Below are 18,788 nucleotides of genomic sequence, written 5' to 3'. Positions count from 1 at the left end.
GAATCCTAGAGTAGGAGGAGACCCCCCCCCCAAAGGCCATCTAGTCAACCCCTTTTTGCCTTCTTGACTTCAATCTGATGTCCAGTTAGATACATGTGTTCCTCTCGACTGATGGTCATTCAGTTTCTGTTGAATCATAGTATCCTAGTGTTGGAGGAGACCACCACCCCCGCCAAAGGCCATCTAGCCCACCCCTCCTTGCCTTCTTGATCGCAATCTGATGTCGTGTTAGATACATGTGTCCCTCTCAACAGATGGTCATTCAGTTTCTGTTGAATCATAGACTCCTAGAGTTGGAGGAGACCCTCCCAAAGGCCATCTAGTCAACCCCTTCTTGCCTTCTTGACCTCAATATGATGTCCTGTTAGATACATGTCCGTCTAGACAGATTGTCACCCACTTTCTGTTGAATCATAGATTCCTAGAGTAGGAGACCCCCAAAGGTCATCTAGTCCACCCCTCCTTGCCTTCTTGACCACAATCTGAAGTCCTGTTAGATACATGCTCCTCTTGACAGATGGTCATCTAGTTTCTGTTGAATCATAGAATCCTAGAGTTGGAGGAGACCCTCCAAAAGCCCAACTAGTCCACCCTTTCTTGTCTTCTTGATCGCAATCTGATGTCCTCTTAGATACATGTCTGTCTTGACAGATGGTCATCCAGTTTCTGTTGATTCATAGAATCCTAGAGTTGGAGGAGACCCCCAGACCATCTAGTCAACCCCTTCTTGCCTTCTTGACCTCATTCTGATGTCCTGTTAGATACATGTGTCCCTCTCAACACATGGTCATTCACTTTCTGTTGAATCATAGAATCCTAGTGTTGGAGGAGACCCGCCCAAAGGCCATCCAGTCCACCTCTTCTTGCCTTCTTGACAGCTATCTGATGTTCCGTTAGATACACGTGTCTGTCTTGACAGATGGTCATCCAGTTTCTATTGAATCATAGAATCCTAGAGTTGGAGGAGACCAGTCCAAAGGCCATCTAGTCCACCCCTTCTTGCCTTCTTGATCGCAATCTGATGTCGTGTTAGATACATGTGTCCCTCTCGACAGATGGTCATCCAGTTTCTGTTGAATCATAGAATCCTAGAGTTGGAGGAGACCCTCCCAAAGGCCATCTAGTCCACCACTTCTTGCCTGTTAACCTGTTAACCTTGATGCCACGTTAACAGGTAAAAAGCCCATTAAATAATAGTATATTCACATCAGCTACAGAAAGAAACTATGGCTGGATCTACACTGCCATATCATGTGGTTTGAAACTGCATTATATGGTCAGCCTATACCCATATAATGCAGCTAAAGCCATCCTTTAAGAGGTATCCCATGCCAAGCATATTGATGAATGATTCACTTAGCGCAGACATAAATATGGCTTTTATTATCATGTATTATTTATTAAACAACAGCATTAAATATGCTAAACTCAGAAGCTCACAGTGTTTACAGGCTTCATAATGTTTCTCGGTATCAGAGTCAGCACAGTTAGTTTTTCGAACTGATACTCCCAAAATCCTATATAGACTATATGGCTAAGGTTGCCTGGAGGATTTTGCGAGTTCAAAAGAATGACTTTTACAATGATGCATATAATGTATATATATCATATATTGATATATATATAATGAATGTTTTTTGCAGCCATTTCTCGCTCCTGCTGAATTCTCTGAGTGCAAACTGCATCAATATTGGGTTGCTGTGAGTTTTCCAGGCTGTCTGGCTATGTTCCAGAAGCATTCTCTCCTGACGTTTCACCCACATCTATGGCAGGTATCCTCAGATGTTGTGAAGTCTGTTGGAAACTACACTAGTGAGGTTTATATATCTGTGGAATAATGTCCAGGGTGGGAGAAAGAATTCTTATCTCCTTGAGGCAAGTGTGAATGTTGCAATTGGGCACCTTGATTAGCATTTAATGGCCTTGTAGCTTCAAAGCCTGGCTGATTGATCAAAGTGGCCAACACTAAAAACCATAACAATGTGTGGATTAAAACCTAATGCATATAAAAACATCAAAATAGAATCAAACCTAGAAATATTTTTTAAAAAAATACATTGTCAAAACCATTAAAGAAATCTATTAAATTTCATAGGTCACTGCGACTTTTGCAGAGGCCGAAGAAAGAAGCCAAGAGAGAAACTGGGACATTTTAACTGCAGCTAGAAAAGTAGAGTGGTAGAGGATTAATCCAATTAATAGCTGATGAGTTGGAAGGAATAAAGTGTGTATGATAGAGTGGATGGGCATCTGTCAAGAGGGCTTTGATGGTGTCTTCCCACGTAGCAGTGGGTTGGACTAGATAGCCCTTGGGGTCCCTTCTGAGTTTAGGATTTTACGATTCAAATAGACTTTCATACATGCCTTAGTTTCTATGCCTTGCTATCCATCCATCTCTTAGGGTCCTTTTGATGTAGCAAAGCATAAGTAGGTCAGGTCTGTAGCAGCAACCCAGCCAGGGCCCAGATAAAAATAGGTGCTCTGTGTGTATGGATTATAATAATTGCATCTCTCAAACTGCATTATATGGTAGTGTAGATGGGGCCTGGTTCTCCAAACTCTCTTGCAGCTGATGGCTCTGGAGTCCAGGGTTCAATTCCTGACTCACCCATTGAAACTCACTGGGTGATCATGGGCAATTCCTGACTCACCCATTGAAACTCACTGGGTGACACACTCTCAGCCTCAAAAAACATCATAAGGTGGCTAGATGTTGTCTTGACTGTACACAATAACAAGAAGAAGTCCTCCCTTGCAAGATCTAAGCCCACCTTGGTCTTCTTGTTAGTCAGGTATGGAGGAAGGAAGGAACGATGCCCTATCCATCCAAACAGCAGGATTACTTTTATTCTCTTGTATTCACACACCCTCCTATCCCTCATATCTTTTCCCCTACCCTTTCTCTTCCTTCTTGCCTTTTTTTGGTTCTTTCTCCCACACACTTTTTCTTTCCTTTCTTTCCTCCATTTCCCTTATATACCTTTCCCCCTCTTTTCTCTTTCTTCCTTTCTTCTACCTTTGCTTTCCCTCATATACCTACCCCTCTTATTCCTTCCTTTTTTCTACCTTTGCTTTCCCTCATATACCTTCTCCTCTTTCTTTCTTTCTTTCTTTCTCTCTCCCTTCCTTCCTTCCTTCCTTCTTTATTTCTTTCTTTCTCTCTTCCTTCCTTCCTTCCTTCCTTCCTTCCTTCCTTCCTTCCACCTGTTTTTCCTCAAACACCTTCTCCTCTCCTTTCTTTCTTTCTTTCTTTCTTTCTTCCTTCTACCTTTGCTTTCCCTCATATACCTTCTCCTCTTCTTTCCTTTCCTTTTCTCTTTCTTTCTTTCTTTCTTTCTTTCTTTCTTCCTTTCTTCCTTCTACCTTTGCTTTCCCTCATACACCTTCTCTTCTGTCCTTTCCTCCTTCCTTTCCTCCTTCCTTCCTTCCTTCCTTCCTTCCTTCCTTCCTTCTACCTTTGTTTTCCCTCATACACCTTCTCCTCTTCTTTCTTTCTTCTACCTTTGCTTTCCCTCATATACCTTCTCCTCTTGTTTCCTTTCCTCCTTTCTTTCTTTTTCTTTCTTTCTTCTATCTTTGCTTTCCCTCATTCACCTTCTCCTCTTCTTTCCTTTCCTTTTCTCCTTTCTTTCTTTCTTTCTTTCTTTCTTTCTTTCCTCCTTCCTTTCTTTTCTTTCTTCTACCCTTGTTTCCTCTCATACACCTTCTCTTCTTTTCTTTCTTTCTTTTACCTTTGCTTCCCCTCATACACCACCCTCTCTTCTTTCTTTCTTTCTTTCTTTCTTTCTTTCTTTCTCCCCTTTCTTTTCCTTCCTTTCCCTCCCCATCTTTTTCCTCTCATCTCTTCCTTCTTTTGCCTCTTCTTTCTTCCCTTCCTTCCTCTTCTCTTCTTTTTCTTTCTTCCTTTTCCTTCCCCATTCCTCTTCCCTTTCATTTCTCTTCCCTCCCTCCTTTTCTTCCTTCCCCTATTCCTTCCTTCTCCGTTCCATTCTTTTCCTCTTCCTTCCTTTCCTTCCACTCTCTTTTCTCCCTTCTCCAGCTCTGAGAGGGCCTACCACACAAGGTCTCCATGCCAACATGGCTGTCTTTGTGGCTCTTTCCCAATGACGTCACAGAGGGCCACTCTACCTAGCAACATCCTTTGTAGTATAGAAAGATAGATGAATAGATGGATGGATGGATGGATGGATGGATGGATGGGTAGATAGATAGATAGATAGATAGATAGATAGATAGATAGAGATTGATTGCCCTGTGATAAAGGGATGTACCGAATGCATGTCTATGTGAGCATGCACTGAGATGAAAGGGTTCCTCTCTTAAACTACATCCAAACGCTTGCCATTTTGGAGAACCCAAGGGAGTCGCTCAGGCTAACCGAATCAGTTCAGTCTAAAAATAAATCTTGAAGCAGAGCAATTCAGGCAGCCAGGTGAGCCGGCTCTTATCCTTTCCTCTGTTAAGTGTGTGTGGTGTGTGCTTTTAGGAGAAAAAAACCAGGGAAAGCTCTTATTCTGAGTAGTTGGGAGAAGGAGCAGCAACAGCAGTGGCTTATGGCCGCACTTATTAAATTGTGGTGAGGCCGGGCGGCTCTGGAGCAGCAACCTCAGGAGCGAAAGCCCATCAAACTGCTGGAAATAAGCCTGAATTCCCAATGCCCTTCTTCCTTTATGGCACCAAGCATGCGCAAAGAAGCACAGCAGCCTACATGCACAACAGGGCCAGGATGCAACCCTCCATTATGACTTCAAAGGGAAGTCCCTAGACCAGTGGTTCTCAACCTTCCTAATGCTACAACCCCTTAATGCAGTTCCTCATGTTGTAGTGATCCCCAAGCATAAAATTATTTTTGTTGCTACTTCATAACTGTAATTTTGCTACTGTTAGCAATTGTAATGTAACTATCTGAAATGCAGGAAGTATTTTCATTCACTGGACCAAATTTGGGACAAATACCCAATACGCCCAAATTTGAATACTGGTGGGGTTGGGGTGAGATTGATTTTGTCATTTGGGAGTTGTAGTTGCTGGGATTTATAGTTCACCTACAATCAAAGAGCATTCTGAATTCCACCAACAATTGAATTGAATCAAACTTGGCACACAGAACTCCCACGACCAAGAGAAAATACTGAAACTCATTGACCTTGTGTCTTGGAGTTGTAGCTCAACTACATCCAGACAGCACTGTGGAATCAAACATAGGCAACTGTGAACACTGGTGGAGTTTGGGGGAAATAGACTTGACATTTGGGAGTTGTAGTTGCTGGGATTTATAGTTCACCTACAATCAAAGAGCATTCTGAATTCCACCAACAATTGAATTGAATCAAACTTGGCACATAAAACTCCCACAACCAATAGAAAATACTGGAACTCATTGACCTTGAGTCTTGGAGTTGTAGTTCACCTACATCCAGACAGCACTGTGGACTCAAACAATGATGGATCTGGATCAAACTTGGCACAAATACTCAACATGCCCAAATGTGAACACTGGTGGAGTTTGGGGGGAAAGGACGTGACATTTGGGAGTTGTAGTTGCTGGGATTTATAGTTCACCTACAATCAAAGAGCATTCTGAATTCCACCGACAATGGAATTGAATCAAACTTGGCACATAGAACTCCCATGACCAATAGAAAATACTGGAACTCATTGACCTTGAGTCTTGGAGTTGTAGTTCACCTAAATCCAGACAGAAGTGTGGATTCAAACAATGATGGATCTGACCAAATTTGGCACACAGACCGAACACGGGCAACTGTGAACACTGGTGGAATTTGGGTAAAATAGACTTGATATTTGGGAGTTGTACTTGCTGGGATTTATAGTTCACCTACAATCAAAAAGCATTCTGAATTCCACCGACAATGGAATTGAATCAAACTTGGCACACAGTTCTCTCATGACCAATAGAAAATACTGGAACTCATTGACCTTGAGTCTTGGAGTTCTAGTTCACCTACATCCAGAGAGCACTGTGGACTCAAATATAGGCATCTGTGAACACTGGTGGAGTTTGGGGGAAATAGACTTGACATTTGAGGGTTGTAGTTGCTGGGATTGATAGTTCACCTACAATCAAAGAGAATTCCACCGACAATGGAATTGAATCAAACTTGGCACATAGAACTCCCATGACCAATAGAAAATACTGGAACTCATTGACCTTGAGTCTTGGAGTTGTAGTTCACCTACATCCAGACAGCACTGTGGAATCAAACAATGATGGATCTGGATCAAACTTGGCACAAATACTCAATATGCCCAAATGTGAACACTGGTGGAGTTTGGGGGGAAAGGACGTGACATTTGGGAGTTGTAGTTGCTGGGATTTATAGTTCACCTACAATCAAAGAGCATTCTGAATTCCACCAACAATTGAATTGAATCAAACTTGGCACATAGAACTCCCACGACCAATAGAAAATACTGGAACTCGTTGACCTTGAGTCTTGGAGTTGTAGTTCACCTACATCCAGACAGCACTGTGGACTCAAACAATGATGGATCTGGATCAAACTTGGCACACAGTCTGAACATGAGCAACTGTGAACACTGGTGGAATTTGGGTAAAATAGACTTGATATTTTGGAGTTGTAGTTGCTGGGATATATAGTTCACCTACAATCAAAGAGAATTCCATCGACAATGGAATTGAATCAAACTTGGCACATAGAACTCCCATGACCAATAGAAAATACTGGAACTCATTGACCTTGAGTCTTGGAGTTCTAGTTCACCTACATCCAGAGAGCACTGTGGACTCAAATATAGGGATCTGTGACCACTGGTGGAGTTTGTAGAAAATAGACTTGACATTTGAGGGTTGTAGTTGCTGGGATTTATAATTCACCTACAATCAAAGAGCATTCTGAACCCAACCAAGGATAGAATTGGGCCAAATCTCCCACACAGAATCCTCATAACCAACAGAATGTGTTTTCTGATTATCTTTGGTGACCCCTCGGACATCTCCTCGCGACCCCCCCCCCAGGGGTCCCTACCCCAAGGTTGGGAAACACTGCTCTAGACCCAAAGCAGCATTTCTCAATTATCATCATCACATCATTATTATTATCATTAATTCCTCCAAGTGTTTTGGATTCCAGCTCCCAGAATGCCTGATCAAGGCAACTGTAGCTTCTGGGAGATGAAGTCCAAAAAACCCCCAGAATTTGGAAATCGCTGACCTAGAGATTTTTAGGTAAAATAATAATAGCATTTTTTAAAAATTCCACTTTTGGAGAGAAGGACTTGTCCCCCTAATGTGGAAAGTATATGTTAATATATTGTAAACATTTATTATCTGTAACAAGAAAGAACAACAAATCAATACAAAAAAAGGAAACAAAAGGAACGACAAAAGCAAATTGGAATAAACAAACAAAAAGCCGTAGTCAACCGAGGGACACAAACATTGCTTTATACATGTAGCTTTCTCCAAGGATGATGACATGGTCTCCCTTTCATTGCATTGTTGTTGTTGTTGTGTGTTTCTTTCCAGTCATTTCTGGCTCTTTTTCTGGGGTTGAGAGTGCGAGACTTGCCCCCAAATGATGTAGTAGATTTTCCACAGCTTATTAAGAACCCCATCGTTTATTTGGAGTTCTAATAACAACATTAGGAAATCTGACTTTGAGAAGGAAAATACTGTTTTACATGGATACTTTTCTGGATGTTGGGGTTCGGTGTTCTACTTTGAAATAGCATAGCAATATGACTTACTTGTGGAAATCAGTATAGACCAGGCATGGACAAACTTTGGCCCTCCAGGTGTTTTGGACTTCAACTCCCACAATTCCTAACAGCCTACCAGCTGTTAGGAATTGTGGGAGTTGAAGTCCAAAACACCTGGAGAGTCAAAGTTTGCCTGTGCCTGGTGTAGACTCATATAGTGTGGTTCAATATGGGTCTACAGCCATGTTTCTCAACCTGGGGGTTGTGACCCCGGGGGGGGGGGGGGGTCGCGAGGCTGTATCAGAGAGTCACCAAAAACCATCAGAAAACACAGTATTTTCGATTAGTCATGTGGGTTCTGTATGGGAAATATGGCCCAATTCTATCATTGTGGGGTTCAGAATGCTCTTTGATTGTAGGTAAACTATAAATCCCAGCAACTACAACTCCCAAATGTCAAGGCCTATTTTCCCCAAACTCCACCAATGTTCACATTTGGGCATTTAGAGAATTTGTGCCAAGTTTGGTCCAGTTCCATCACTGTTTGGTCCAGATCCATCACAAGAGGATCTCAGAGGGGTACCAAAGACCATCAAAAAACACAGTATTTTCTGTTGGTCATGGGGGTTCTGCGTGGGAAGTTTGGCCCAATTCGGTTATTGGTAAGGTTTTGAATGCTCTTCAATTGTAGGTGAACTATACATCCCAGCAACTACAACTCCCAATTGCCAAGATTCTATTTTCCCTACACTCCACCAGTGTTCACATTTGGACATATTGAGTATTTGTTCCAAGTTTGGTTCAGATCCATCATTATTTGAGTCCACAGTGCTCTCCGGATGTAGGTGAACTACAACTCCAAAACTCAAGGTCAATGTCCACCAAACCTTTCCAGTATTTTCTGTTGGTGTTAGGAGTTTTGTGTGCCAAGTGTGGTTCAAAGTCATCATTGGTGGAGTTCAGAATGCTCTTTGATTGAAGGTGAACTATAAATCCCAGAAACTACAAGTCCCAAATGACAAAATCAACTCCACCAGTATCGGGAATTTGTGCCAAATTTGGTCCAGTGAATGAAAGTACATCCTGCATATCAGATATTTACATGTCGATTTATAACAGTAGCAAAATTATAGTTATGAAGTAGCAACAAAAGTAATGTTATGGTTGGGGGTCAACACAACATGAGGAACTGTATTAAGAGGTTGTGGCATTAGGAAGGTTGAGAAACACTCGTCTACAGGTACTATAGAAAGCTGTTCCAAACTGCTTTATATGGTCATGTGATGCAGTGTAGACCCTTATAGTGCAGTTTGGATGCAATGTAGCTCCAGCCTTTGTCAAGCGTAACTTACATCTGCAGCCACAAAGACTAGAAATGTGTCATTGGTTTTTGTGGGTTTTTTCGAGCTATATGGCCATGTTCTAGAGGCATTTTCTCCTGACGTTTCACCTGCATCTATGACAAGCATCCTCAGAGGTAGCGAGGTCTGTTGGAGTTAGGAAAATGGGTTTATATATCTGTGGAATGACTGGGGTGGGGCAAAGAGCTCTTCTCTGCTGGAGCTAGGTGTGAATGTTTCAACTGACCACCTTCATTAGCATTTGAAGGCCTGGCTGAGCCTGGGGGGATCTTTTGTTGAGAGGTGTTAAGATGTGCCTGGTTGTTTCCTCTCTGCTGTTTTTCTGTTGTAATTTTAGAGTTTTTTAAATACTGGTAGCCAGATTTTGTTCCAGTATTAAAAAAAAACTCTAAAATTACAACAGCAAAACAGCAGAGAGGAAACAACCAGGCACATCTTAACACCTCTCAATGAAAGATTCCCCCAGGCTCAGCCAGGCCTTCAAATGCTAATGAAGGTGGTCAGTTGAAACATTCACACCTAGCTCCAGCAGAGAAGAGCTCTTTGCCCCACCCCAATCATTCCACAGATATATAAACCCATTTTCCTAACTCCAACAGACCTCGCTACCTCTGAGGATGCTTGCCATAGATGCAGGCGAAACGTCAGGAGAAAAGGCCTCTAGAACATGGCCATATAGCCCGAAAAAACCCACAAGAACCTGGTGATTCCAGCCATGAAAGCCTTCGACAATACAATGTGTCATTGGTTCTAAACTGGAATATTTAGGATCCTTATTTTCTCTGCTTCTATAATACACAGCTCTGAATGTTTCCTATGTGGAAAAATACAAAACTGTGATTGCAGATTGATTACTATGAATGTGAATAAGGTAAGGCTTTATACCCCCAGAAACCTGGTTTTCTGGAAATAACAAAAGAAATCCAGATTAAATCGATTAAGTGCATCAACGAGACACAGGATTACAATGTGGCCTGATTTTTATTAATGTCTGCAAAGACAAAAATAATTAAGTGTGTTGCCATTTCCCATTATGGAGGTAAAAGCTACCTTTGCTGTATTCCAGTAGCATCTTCCTGCCTCTGTTGCTGTGCCAAGATTTGGTTTGCATTTTGCAGAAGCCATCACATTCTCTTTATGATCCGGTGCCTCTGGGAGCTGTTTTCGCCTTCCAGCTCCATGCAGCAGAACCTGGGAAGGCTGTGTGGGAGTGATCCATGGTTTTCATTTGGCCAAGGATTCGGATGACGAGATCTCTTTTCTGCCCTCTTCTTTTCCAGAGGACGGCGAATACTTCCTGAAGGTCCTGATCCCCAGCTATGCGGCCGGGTCCATCATCGGCAAAGGCGGCCAAACCATCGTCCAACTGCAGAAGGAAACTGGGGCCACCATTAAGCTCTCCAAATCCAAGGACTTCTACCCAGGTGAGAAAGAGTCAGCGAAAGGGTTTGGGGAAGTGATAAAGTCGGGAAATGTTTTCCCAAACTCTCGTTTTTATGGGAGACCATCCAAAACTGGAAACAGAGGGTGCATCTGCACTGTAGAATTAATACAGCTTGACACCATTTGGACCACCAGGGCTCAATGTTATGGCATACTATGTTTTGTAATTTGGTAAGATACCAGCACTCTTTGATAAAGAAGACTAAAAACCTTGGAAAAGTACAACTCTCAGGATTCCATAGCTCTGCACCATAGAAGTTCAAGTGGTATCAAACTACATTAATTCTGGGTTGTTGTAGGTCACTCACTACCTCTGAGGATGCTTGCCATAGATGCAGGCGAAACGTCAGGAGAGAATGCCTCTACACCATGGCCATATAGCCCGAAAAAACCTACAACCCAGTGATTCCGGCCATGAAAGTCTTCGACAATACATTAATTCTGCAATGTAGATGTACCCAGAGAAGGTGCTTCATACATATGATGGTTGGTATCCAAGTACATGAACCCTCGATGGCACAGTGGGTCAAACCACTGAGTTGCTGAACTTGCTGACTGAAAGGTCAGCAGTTCGAATCCGGGGAACGGGCTGAGCTCCTGCTGTTAGGCCCAGCTTCTGTCAACCTAGCAATTCAAAAACATGCCAATGTGAGTAGATTAATAGGTACCACTTCAGTGAAGGTAATGGTGCTCCATGCAGTCATGCCAGCCACATGACCTTGGAGGTGTCTACAAACAATGCCAGCTCTTTGGCTTAGAAACGGAGATGAGCACCAACCCTCAGAGTTGGACATGACTAGACTTTATGTCAAGGGGAAACCTTTACCTTTACCCATCAAAATACATACACAACATCCTCTAAACAAATTTTACCCTGATATCTCACCTTAGTGTCAATGTAAGTCATTAACCAAGTACCCCTTATGGCGCGGCAGGTTAAACCACTGAGCTACTGAACTTGCTGACCGAAAGATTGGCAATTTGAATCTGGGGAACAGGGTGAGCTCCTGTTGTTAGGCCCAGCTTCTGTCAACCTAGCAGTCCAAAAACATGCCAATGTGAGTAGATTAATAGGTACCACTTCAGTGAAGGTAATGGTGCTCCATGTAGTCATACCAGCCACATGACCTTGGAGGTGTCTATGAACAACGACAGCTATTTGGCTTAGAAACGGAGATGAGCACCAACCCTCAGAGTTGGACACAACTAGACTTTATGTCAAGGGGAAACCTTTACCTTTACTCATCAAAGTACATACACAACATCCTCTAAACAAATTTTACCCTGATAGCTCACCTTAGTGTCAACGTAAGTCATAAACCAGGTGCCCCTGGTGTCATAGCGGGTTAAACCGCTGAGCTGCTGAACTTGCTGACCGAAAGGATGGTGGTTTGAATCTGAGGAGCAGGTTAAGCTCCTGCTGTTAGGCCCAGCTTCTGCCAACCTAGCAGTTTGAAAACATGCAAAATGTATTTATTTATTCATTTTATTTACAGTATTTATATTCTGCCCTTCTCACCCCACAGGGGACTCAGGGCAGATTACAATGTACATATACATGGCAAACATTCAATGCCGTAGACACACAACATATATAGACAGACACTCAGAGGCTATTTAACTTTCCAGCTTCTGGCCACCAGGGGAACTGTCGCTTCCTCATTCTTTACATACTTCCTGGAGATTTTTTATGGCCTCGTAAATCAGCTAATTTAGCCTCCCCACAAAGTGGTTCCTAATTTTTCTACTTACTACTTGACAGAAGCAACTGTCTTCTGTCAATAGAAGATAAATAGGTACCGCTTTGGCGGGAAGGTAACAACGCTCCATGCAGTCATGTTAGCCACATGACCTTGGAGGTGTCTATGGACAATGCCGGCTCTTCGTCTTAGAAATGGAGATGGTGAGCACCACCCTCCAGAGTTGGACATGACTAGACTTAATGTCAAAGGGAAGCCTTTCCTTTACTTTAAGTCATAAACAACCTAAAGGCACACAACAGCAGTGAAACTGGCTTGTTTTTTCAGTTGTTTTGAAATGGCCCATTTTCCCCCTTTTACCCATATTATCCTTAGCTCATTTAAACTGCTGCAAGCTAAATTCAGTGTGCAAAACTACATACAGTGCTGTATTTCTTTAGCTGCAAGACACTATTGTTTGTAAGAAGCACCCTAATTTCAGTCCTACCGACACCAACAAAAATACATCTGCGATTCGAAGTTGCACCCCATTTTTAGAGATGTTGACAAAGCATGACTTAGAATTGTCTACTTCTTTAATATCTTTTGCCATCTTGAGCACACACTCTGAAGTTAGTCATACATGTGTCATGGATTTCACTGTGAATGGTTGGAAAGTAGAAGAGGATCCTAAACAAGGGGATGGGAAACAGCAGTGTTCAAAGAAGTCACTTGCGGAACATGCTGCCTGGGAGTCCGGAAGAGTTTCCTCCTCCTCCTCATAGGATTTCATGGATTCCAGACCTTTCGCCATTATGGTGGACACATTCTAGCTTGTGCATCTCCTTTTTGAATTGGACCTGGACACAGGGTTCTTCCAGGTGAGGCCTGGCCAAAGCAGAAGAGAGTTGGACCATGGTTCCCTTCAATCTAGACCAGTGGTTCCCAACCTTTGGGCCTCCAGATGTTTTGGACTTCAACTCCCAGAAATGCCATCCAGGTTTCCAGCTGTTAGGAACTGTGGGAGCTGAAGTCCAAAACACCTGGAGGCCCAAAGGCTGGGAACCACTGATCTACACTATCCTATGGATGCAAAGTAGAATGGCATTGGCCTTTTTAGCTGCCGCATAACACTGTTGGCTCACATTCAGCTTGCAGTCTGTTATGACTCCTAGATCGCCTTCACATGAACTGTTTTCCAGCCAAGTGTCTCCCATCTTATATCTCTATACTTCTACTGATGTAGCCTAGAATCGCATTGATCTTTTTCGTTGCCGCATCACACTGTTTGGTTCGTGTTCTTCTTGTGGACTGTTACAACTCCCAAGATCCCTTTCACATGGACTGTTTTGCAGCCAAGTGTCTCCCATCCTATATCACTATACTTATGTTGATGTAGCCTAGAATCACATTGGCCTTTTTTGCTACCACATCACACTGTTGGCTTACATTCAGTTTGCAGTCTGTTACAACTCCTAGATCACCGTCACATGAACTGTTTTCCATCCAAGTGTCTCCCATCCTATATCTCTATACTTCTATTGATGTAGCCTAGAATTGCATTGGCCTTTTTTGCTGCCGCATCACACTGTTGGCTCATGTTCAGCTTTCAGTCTGTTACGACTCCTAGATCATCCTCACATGAACTGTTTTCCAGCCAAGTGTCTCCCATCCTATATCTCTATGCTTCTATTGATGTAGCCTATAATTGCATTGGCCTTTTTCACTGCCACATCACACTGTTGGCTCATGTTTTTCTTGTGGTCTGTTACAACTTCTAGATCCCTTTTCAAGCCAAGTGTCCCCCATCCTATATCTGTGCAAGTTTTCCTGAGGCTGAGGTGGGCTTTAACAGCTGAGAAGGGATTTGAACCCGGGTCTCCAGAATGTAATCCAATGAGCAAAGCATCATCACACCTTGCCGGCTCTCTAGACAAAGGTGTTCAAGCTTAAACCATGACTTGGTGGCACATCCTGTGGCCATTGCAGCCTGGCGAAGGGAGGATGGGTCTCTCCAACACCGCCTTGCCCCTCTTCCCCCGTAATCCTGGCCGTGATTGAAGGGCAGACAAAGCCCCGATGGGACCGGCCCGGGCTAAGCCGCTTTCCCCATCCACATCCTGCGGTCTTGATTGCGGGATTATGGGCTGGGACAGCAAATCCCCCGCCGAGGATGCAAAATGATGGAGAGGGGGAGGGAGGAGAAGGAAAAAGAAGGAGAAATCGGCCTGAATTGTGTTGCTGTGGCAACTGGGGAGCAGGTGCCTTGTTTGTTTGTGGCTTCCGGGAAGGGACCCCCCCCCCCTCTCCCTCCCTGTGCTTGGCTCCCCCTTCTCCTCCTCCAAGGGAAAGGAAACCCTTTGTATTTATGGTGGGGTTTGGTGGTCTGATGGAAATGCCTTTCTAATGGAGCCGTCTTTCTATTGATGGAGGGGTTATTGGTTGAGCCACCTAGACAAACACATCCTTGTGTCTTCCATGAATTAAGGTACCCGGATCCAATTGGATAACAGGCAATATGTGTGTACAGTATATCTGTGTGAGCATTACAGACAGCTTTATAGACATTAGCATCACCATAGCGAAAACTGGAGAGGGATTCTATCATCTTAATGCAAAAGGAATGCACCAGAGCCCTCTGATTTAGGAAGGCAAGAAGGGTAAGCCCTGGTTAGTACTTGGATGAGAGACTCCCATTTAACACTAGATACTATTGACTATATTTTAGAGCAGTGGTTCTCAGCCTGTGGGTCCCCAGATATTTTGGCCTTCAACTTCCAGAAATCCTAACAGCTGGTAAACTGAAAGGGACTGGCAAACTCTCTTTTGAAGTCCATTCTATATTGCCATATAAAAATCCAGATTATCTGTGTTGAACTGGATTATCTGGCAGTGAAGACTCAGATAATCCAGTTCAAAGCAAATAACATGGATTATCTGCTTTGATAATCTGGATTATATGGCAATGTAGAAGGGCCTGGGTCTTCCTTACCAAAAAAAAAAACACTATAAAATGTATGGGGTTGCCAATAGGCAACTTGACAGTACGTAGACACACCAACAAAGAGGAGATTTTGAACCATATTTTAATGTTGTGGTCTTGAGTTATGGTATATGTATTTTAATAATGTTATGTTTTATAGTTTGGTTTTAACCCTGTTGTACCCTGCCTCAAGCTGCAAGGAGAGGCGGGTAATCAAAGTATTATTATTACTACTACTACTACTACTACTACTACTATGAGCTCCCAGTGGCGCAAAGAATTATATCCTCGTGACGACAAAACTGCTGACTGAAAGGTCAGTGGTTCAGATTCGGGGAGTAGGGTGAGCTCCTGTCTGTCAGCTCCAGCTTCCCATGCAGGGACATGAGAAAAGCCTCCCACAGGATGGTAAACCATCCGGGCATCCCCTGGACAATGTCCTTGCAGATGACCAATTCTCTCACACCAGAAGCAACTTGCAGTTTCTCAAGTTGCTCCTGACACACAATTATTATTATTATTATTATTATTATTATTATTATTATTAGAAACACAACAAGATGAGTCCACAGCAAACAAGATCACTCTGCTGGCTGTTGTATTGGATCACACGTCAAACACTTCCCAAGTATCTAGGACTGTATCAACGAATAATGCGTGCACATCCCAGTAGGGTGGCCTTTTGCAACTGGCAGATGGTAATCTTGCCATCATTATTGTTATTTATTCCACCTTTATCTCTGTGATAGTGGTCCCTTCTACACTGCCATATAATCCAGATTATTAAAGCAGATTATATCACTTGGGGTCCATCTTGGTGAGGGAATTCTGGGAGTTCCAGTCCAAAAAAAGGTCAATTTTTCTCAACCCTCCTTCAGAAATTAACATCCCTTCTTTCAAAAAGGTGGGGGAAATGCACTGTCTTTGAGAATGCAAGTTCAAGTACTATGCAGCTCTCAAAGACTGTATGCATGTTTACGCAGAAGGACGGCTGGGGCATTCAATGAGGCTTTATTCTGGAGAAGCAGGATGCTATTGGTTGCTTTGCTGAGCCTGAAGATGCAGGATTTCTGGGCTGAAAGGCCAGCTTGGGTCACGGTGCAGCTGCAAGCAGGAATGAAATCGAGACTCAAGGGCCTGATGCATTGTTTTTTTCCCCATATTTTAGAGATCTGTATCTCATACTAGGGCTCCTTCTACACTGCCATATAAAATCCAGATTATCTGCTTTAAATGAGGCTATATGGCAGTGTAAACTCATGCAATCTAGTTCAAATCTAGATTATGTGGATTATCTATTTTGATAATCTGGATTATATGGCAGTGTAGATCCAGCCCAGTTTCTTTCCCCTCCTTCCACTTTCCCTTTTGGACTGAGGGTCCTTCCACACAACCCTTCTATCCCAGAATATCAAGGCAGAAAATCCCACAATATCTGCTTTGAACTGGGTTATCTGAGTCCACACTGCCATATATTCCAGTTCAAAGCAGATAATGTGGGATTTTATTTAGCTGTGTGGAAGTTCCCTGAGTTCAATTGCTGAAAAAAGAGCTCAAAGTGGACTCAACTGAGGATACAGCTACACTGTAGAATTAATGCAGTTTGATGCCAATTTAACTGCCATGGTTCAGTGATATGGCATCATGGGAGTTGTAGTTTTACAAGATCTTTGGATCTTTTACAAGATCTACCAAACAGTGCTACTGTATCATTCCCAGGATTTGATAGCATTGATCCAGATCAGTCAATGTAGCATTAAAGTGCATTAACTTTGCAGTGTAGATGGCTCTTTAGTGGTATAAGAGAGGCAAAATCTTGCTCTCTGCCCTGTAGTCTTGCTCTCTTACACGCAGCCATATAACCCAGATTATCAAAGCAGAATAACCTACAATATCTGCTTTGAACTGGATTATCTAAGGACCCTTCCACACAGCCTTATATCCCAGAATATCAAGGCAGACAATCCCACAATATCTGCTTTGAACTGGGCTATCTGAGTCCACACTGCCATATATACCAGTTCAAAGCAGATAATGTGGGATTTTATTCAGATGTGTGGAAGGGGCTTGAGTCCACACTGCCATATATCCCAGTTCAAAGCAGATAATGGGGGATTTAGGTTGCTGTAAATTTTTTGGGCTTTATGGCCTTGTTCCATATTCATTCTCTCCTGACATTTCACCTGTATCTATGGTAGGCATCCTCAGAGGTTGTGAGATGCAGGCGATATGTCAGGAGAGAATGCTTCTGGAACATGGCCATATAACCTGAAATTCTTACAGCAACCCAGTAATTCCGGCCATTAAAGCCTTCGACAATGTGGGATTTTATCCAGCTGTGTGGAAGGGTCTTCAGATCTATTGTCGAAGGCTTTCATGGCCGGAATCACTGGGTTGTTGTAGGTTTTTTCGAGCTATATGGCCATGTTCTAGAGGCATTCTCTCCTGACGTTTCGCCTGCATCTATGGCAAGCATCCTCACTACCTCTGAGGATGCTTGCCACGGATGCAGGCAAAACATCAGGAGAGAATGCCTGTTTCTTTTCTCGCTTCCTTTGCTCTTTAGTTCCATCCTTCCTTGTCTCAATGTATTGTCGAAGGCTTTCATGGCTGGAACCACTGGGTTGTTGTAGGTTTTTTTCGGGCTATATGGCCATGGTCTAGAGGCATTTTCTCCTAACATTTCGCCTGCATCTATGGCAAGCATCCTCACTACCTCTGAGGATGCTTGCCATAGATGCAGGCGAAACATCAGGAGAGAATGCCTCTAGAACATGGCCATATAGCCTGAAAAAAACCTACAACAACACGGTCTTCAGATCCCTTCTACACAGCCATATAAAATCCAGATTATTTGCTTTGAGCTAGATTATAGGGCAGCGTAGACTCATATAATCCAATTCAAAGCATATAATGTGGATTATCTGCTTTGATAATCTGGATTATATGTCAGTGTAGATCCAGCTTCAGGCAAAACAAACCACTGCAGTCTCTCCTGTCTTATGTGTTCTTCCTCATTAATAACTTTTGCCTTTTGGACCACGCTCTGATGTTACTGGGTCACATATGTTCCAAGTCTAAATCTGTGAAATATTGGAAAGTATGTCCTAGAGCTCCAGGATTTACTCACAGAAAGCAATGAGAGAATAATTCTGGTTCAGTTCTGCGGCTGCAAATTTTGGCTGGGGGTTGGGTGCAAGGAAAGGAAAGGAAACAGGAAAGGCAGCCAGGGCTGGCCAGCGAGGGAAATGAATTGAATGGCAGGAAATACTCTTTTTTCTGATAAGGTGAGCAGAAGGACGCAGGCCAAAGGGGCTCCGTTTGTGTGCGCATTGTCCCTACTCCAGATTTGGGAGCTGACGTCTGGAATTCTCCCCCCTTTTCTTCAAAAAAAAGGGGGCAGGAAAGCACGAAGCACCCAACAGGAAGGGGAATGCTCCTGTAGGCAAAAGGAATCCCTTCTAGAGTGTAAATTTGGCCCTAAGGTTCTTGGAAATATGTTTTAAAAGGGGATGGATGGAGCGATGTTTCACAACAATGTAGAAAGGAAATAGGAACGGAAGAAGCCTGTCTGTGTCATCACTGATGCGCCCTATAAAAAAGTCTGGCATGGGGTGCCATATCCTCCAACTGTCCTGA

At 43.1% G+C, this 18,788-nt stretch overlaps 1 protein-coding gene across 3 annotated transcripts in view; it reads left to right on the top strand.

Moving 5' to 3' along the window:
* Positions 1–18,788, top strand: part of LOC137094961 (RNA-binding protein Nova-2-like) — a 69,212-nt gene that overhangs the window by 18,580 nt on the left and 31,844 nt on the right. For all 3 annotated transcript variants that reach the window (XM_067461017.1, XM_067461019.1, XM_067461018.1), the window contains exon 2: positions 10,325–10,468. In XM_067461017.1, the coding sequence (XP_067317118.1) occupies positions 10,325–10,468 (144 nt within the window). The remainder of the gene's footprint in view (positions 1–10,324; positions 10,469–18,788) is intronic.

The sequence above is a fragment of the Anolis sagrei genome, chromosome X, assembly GCF_037176765.1.
Source record: "Anolis sagrei isolate rAnoSag1 chromosome X, rAnoSag1.mat, whole genome shotgun sequence".
In the NCBI taxonomy this organism is placed as follows: domain Eukaryota; kingdom Metazoa; phylum Chordata; class Lepidosauria; order Squamata; family Dactyloidae; genus Anolis; species Anolis sagrei.
The sequence above is the reverse complement of the archived record's forward strand: the minus strand, read 5'-3'. Positions and strand labels throughout refer to the sequence as shown.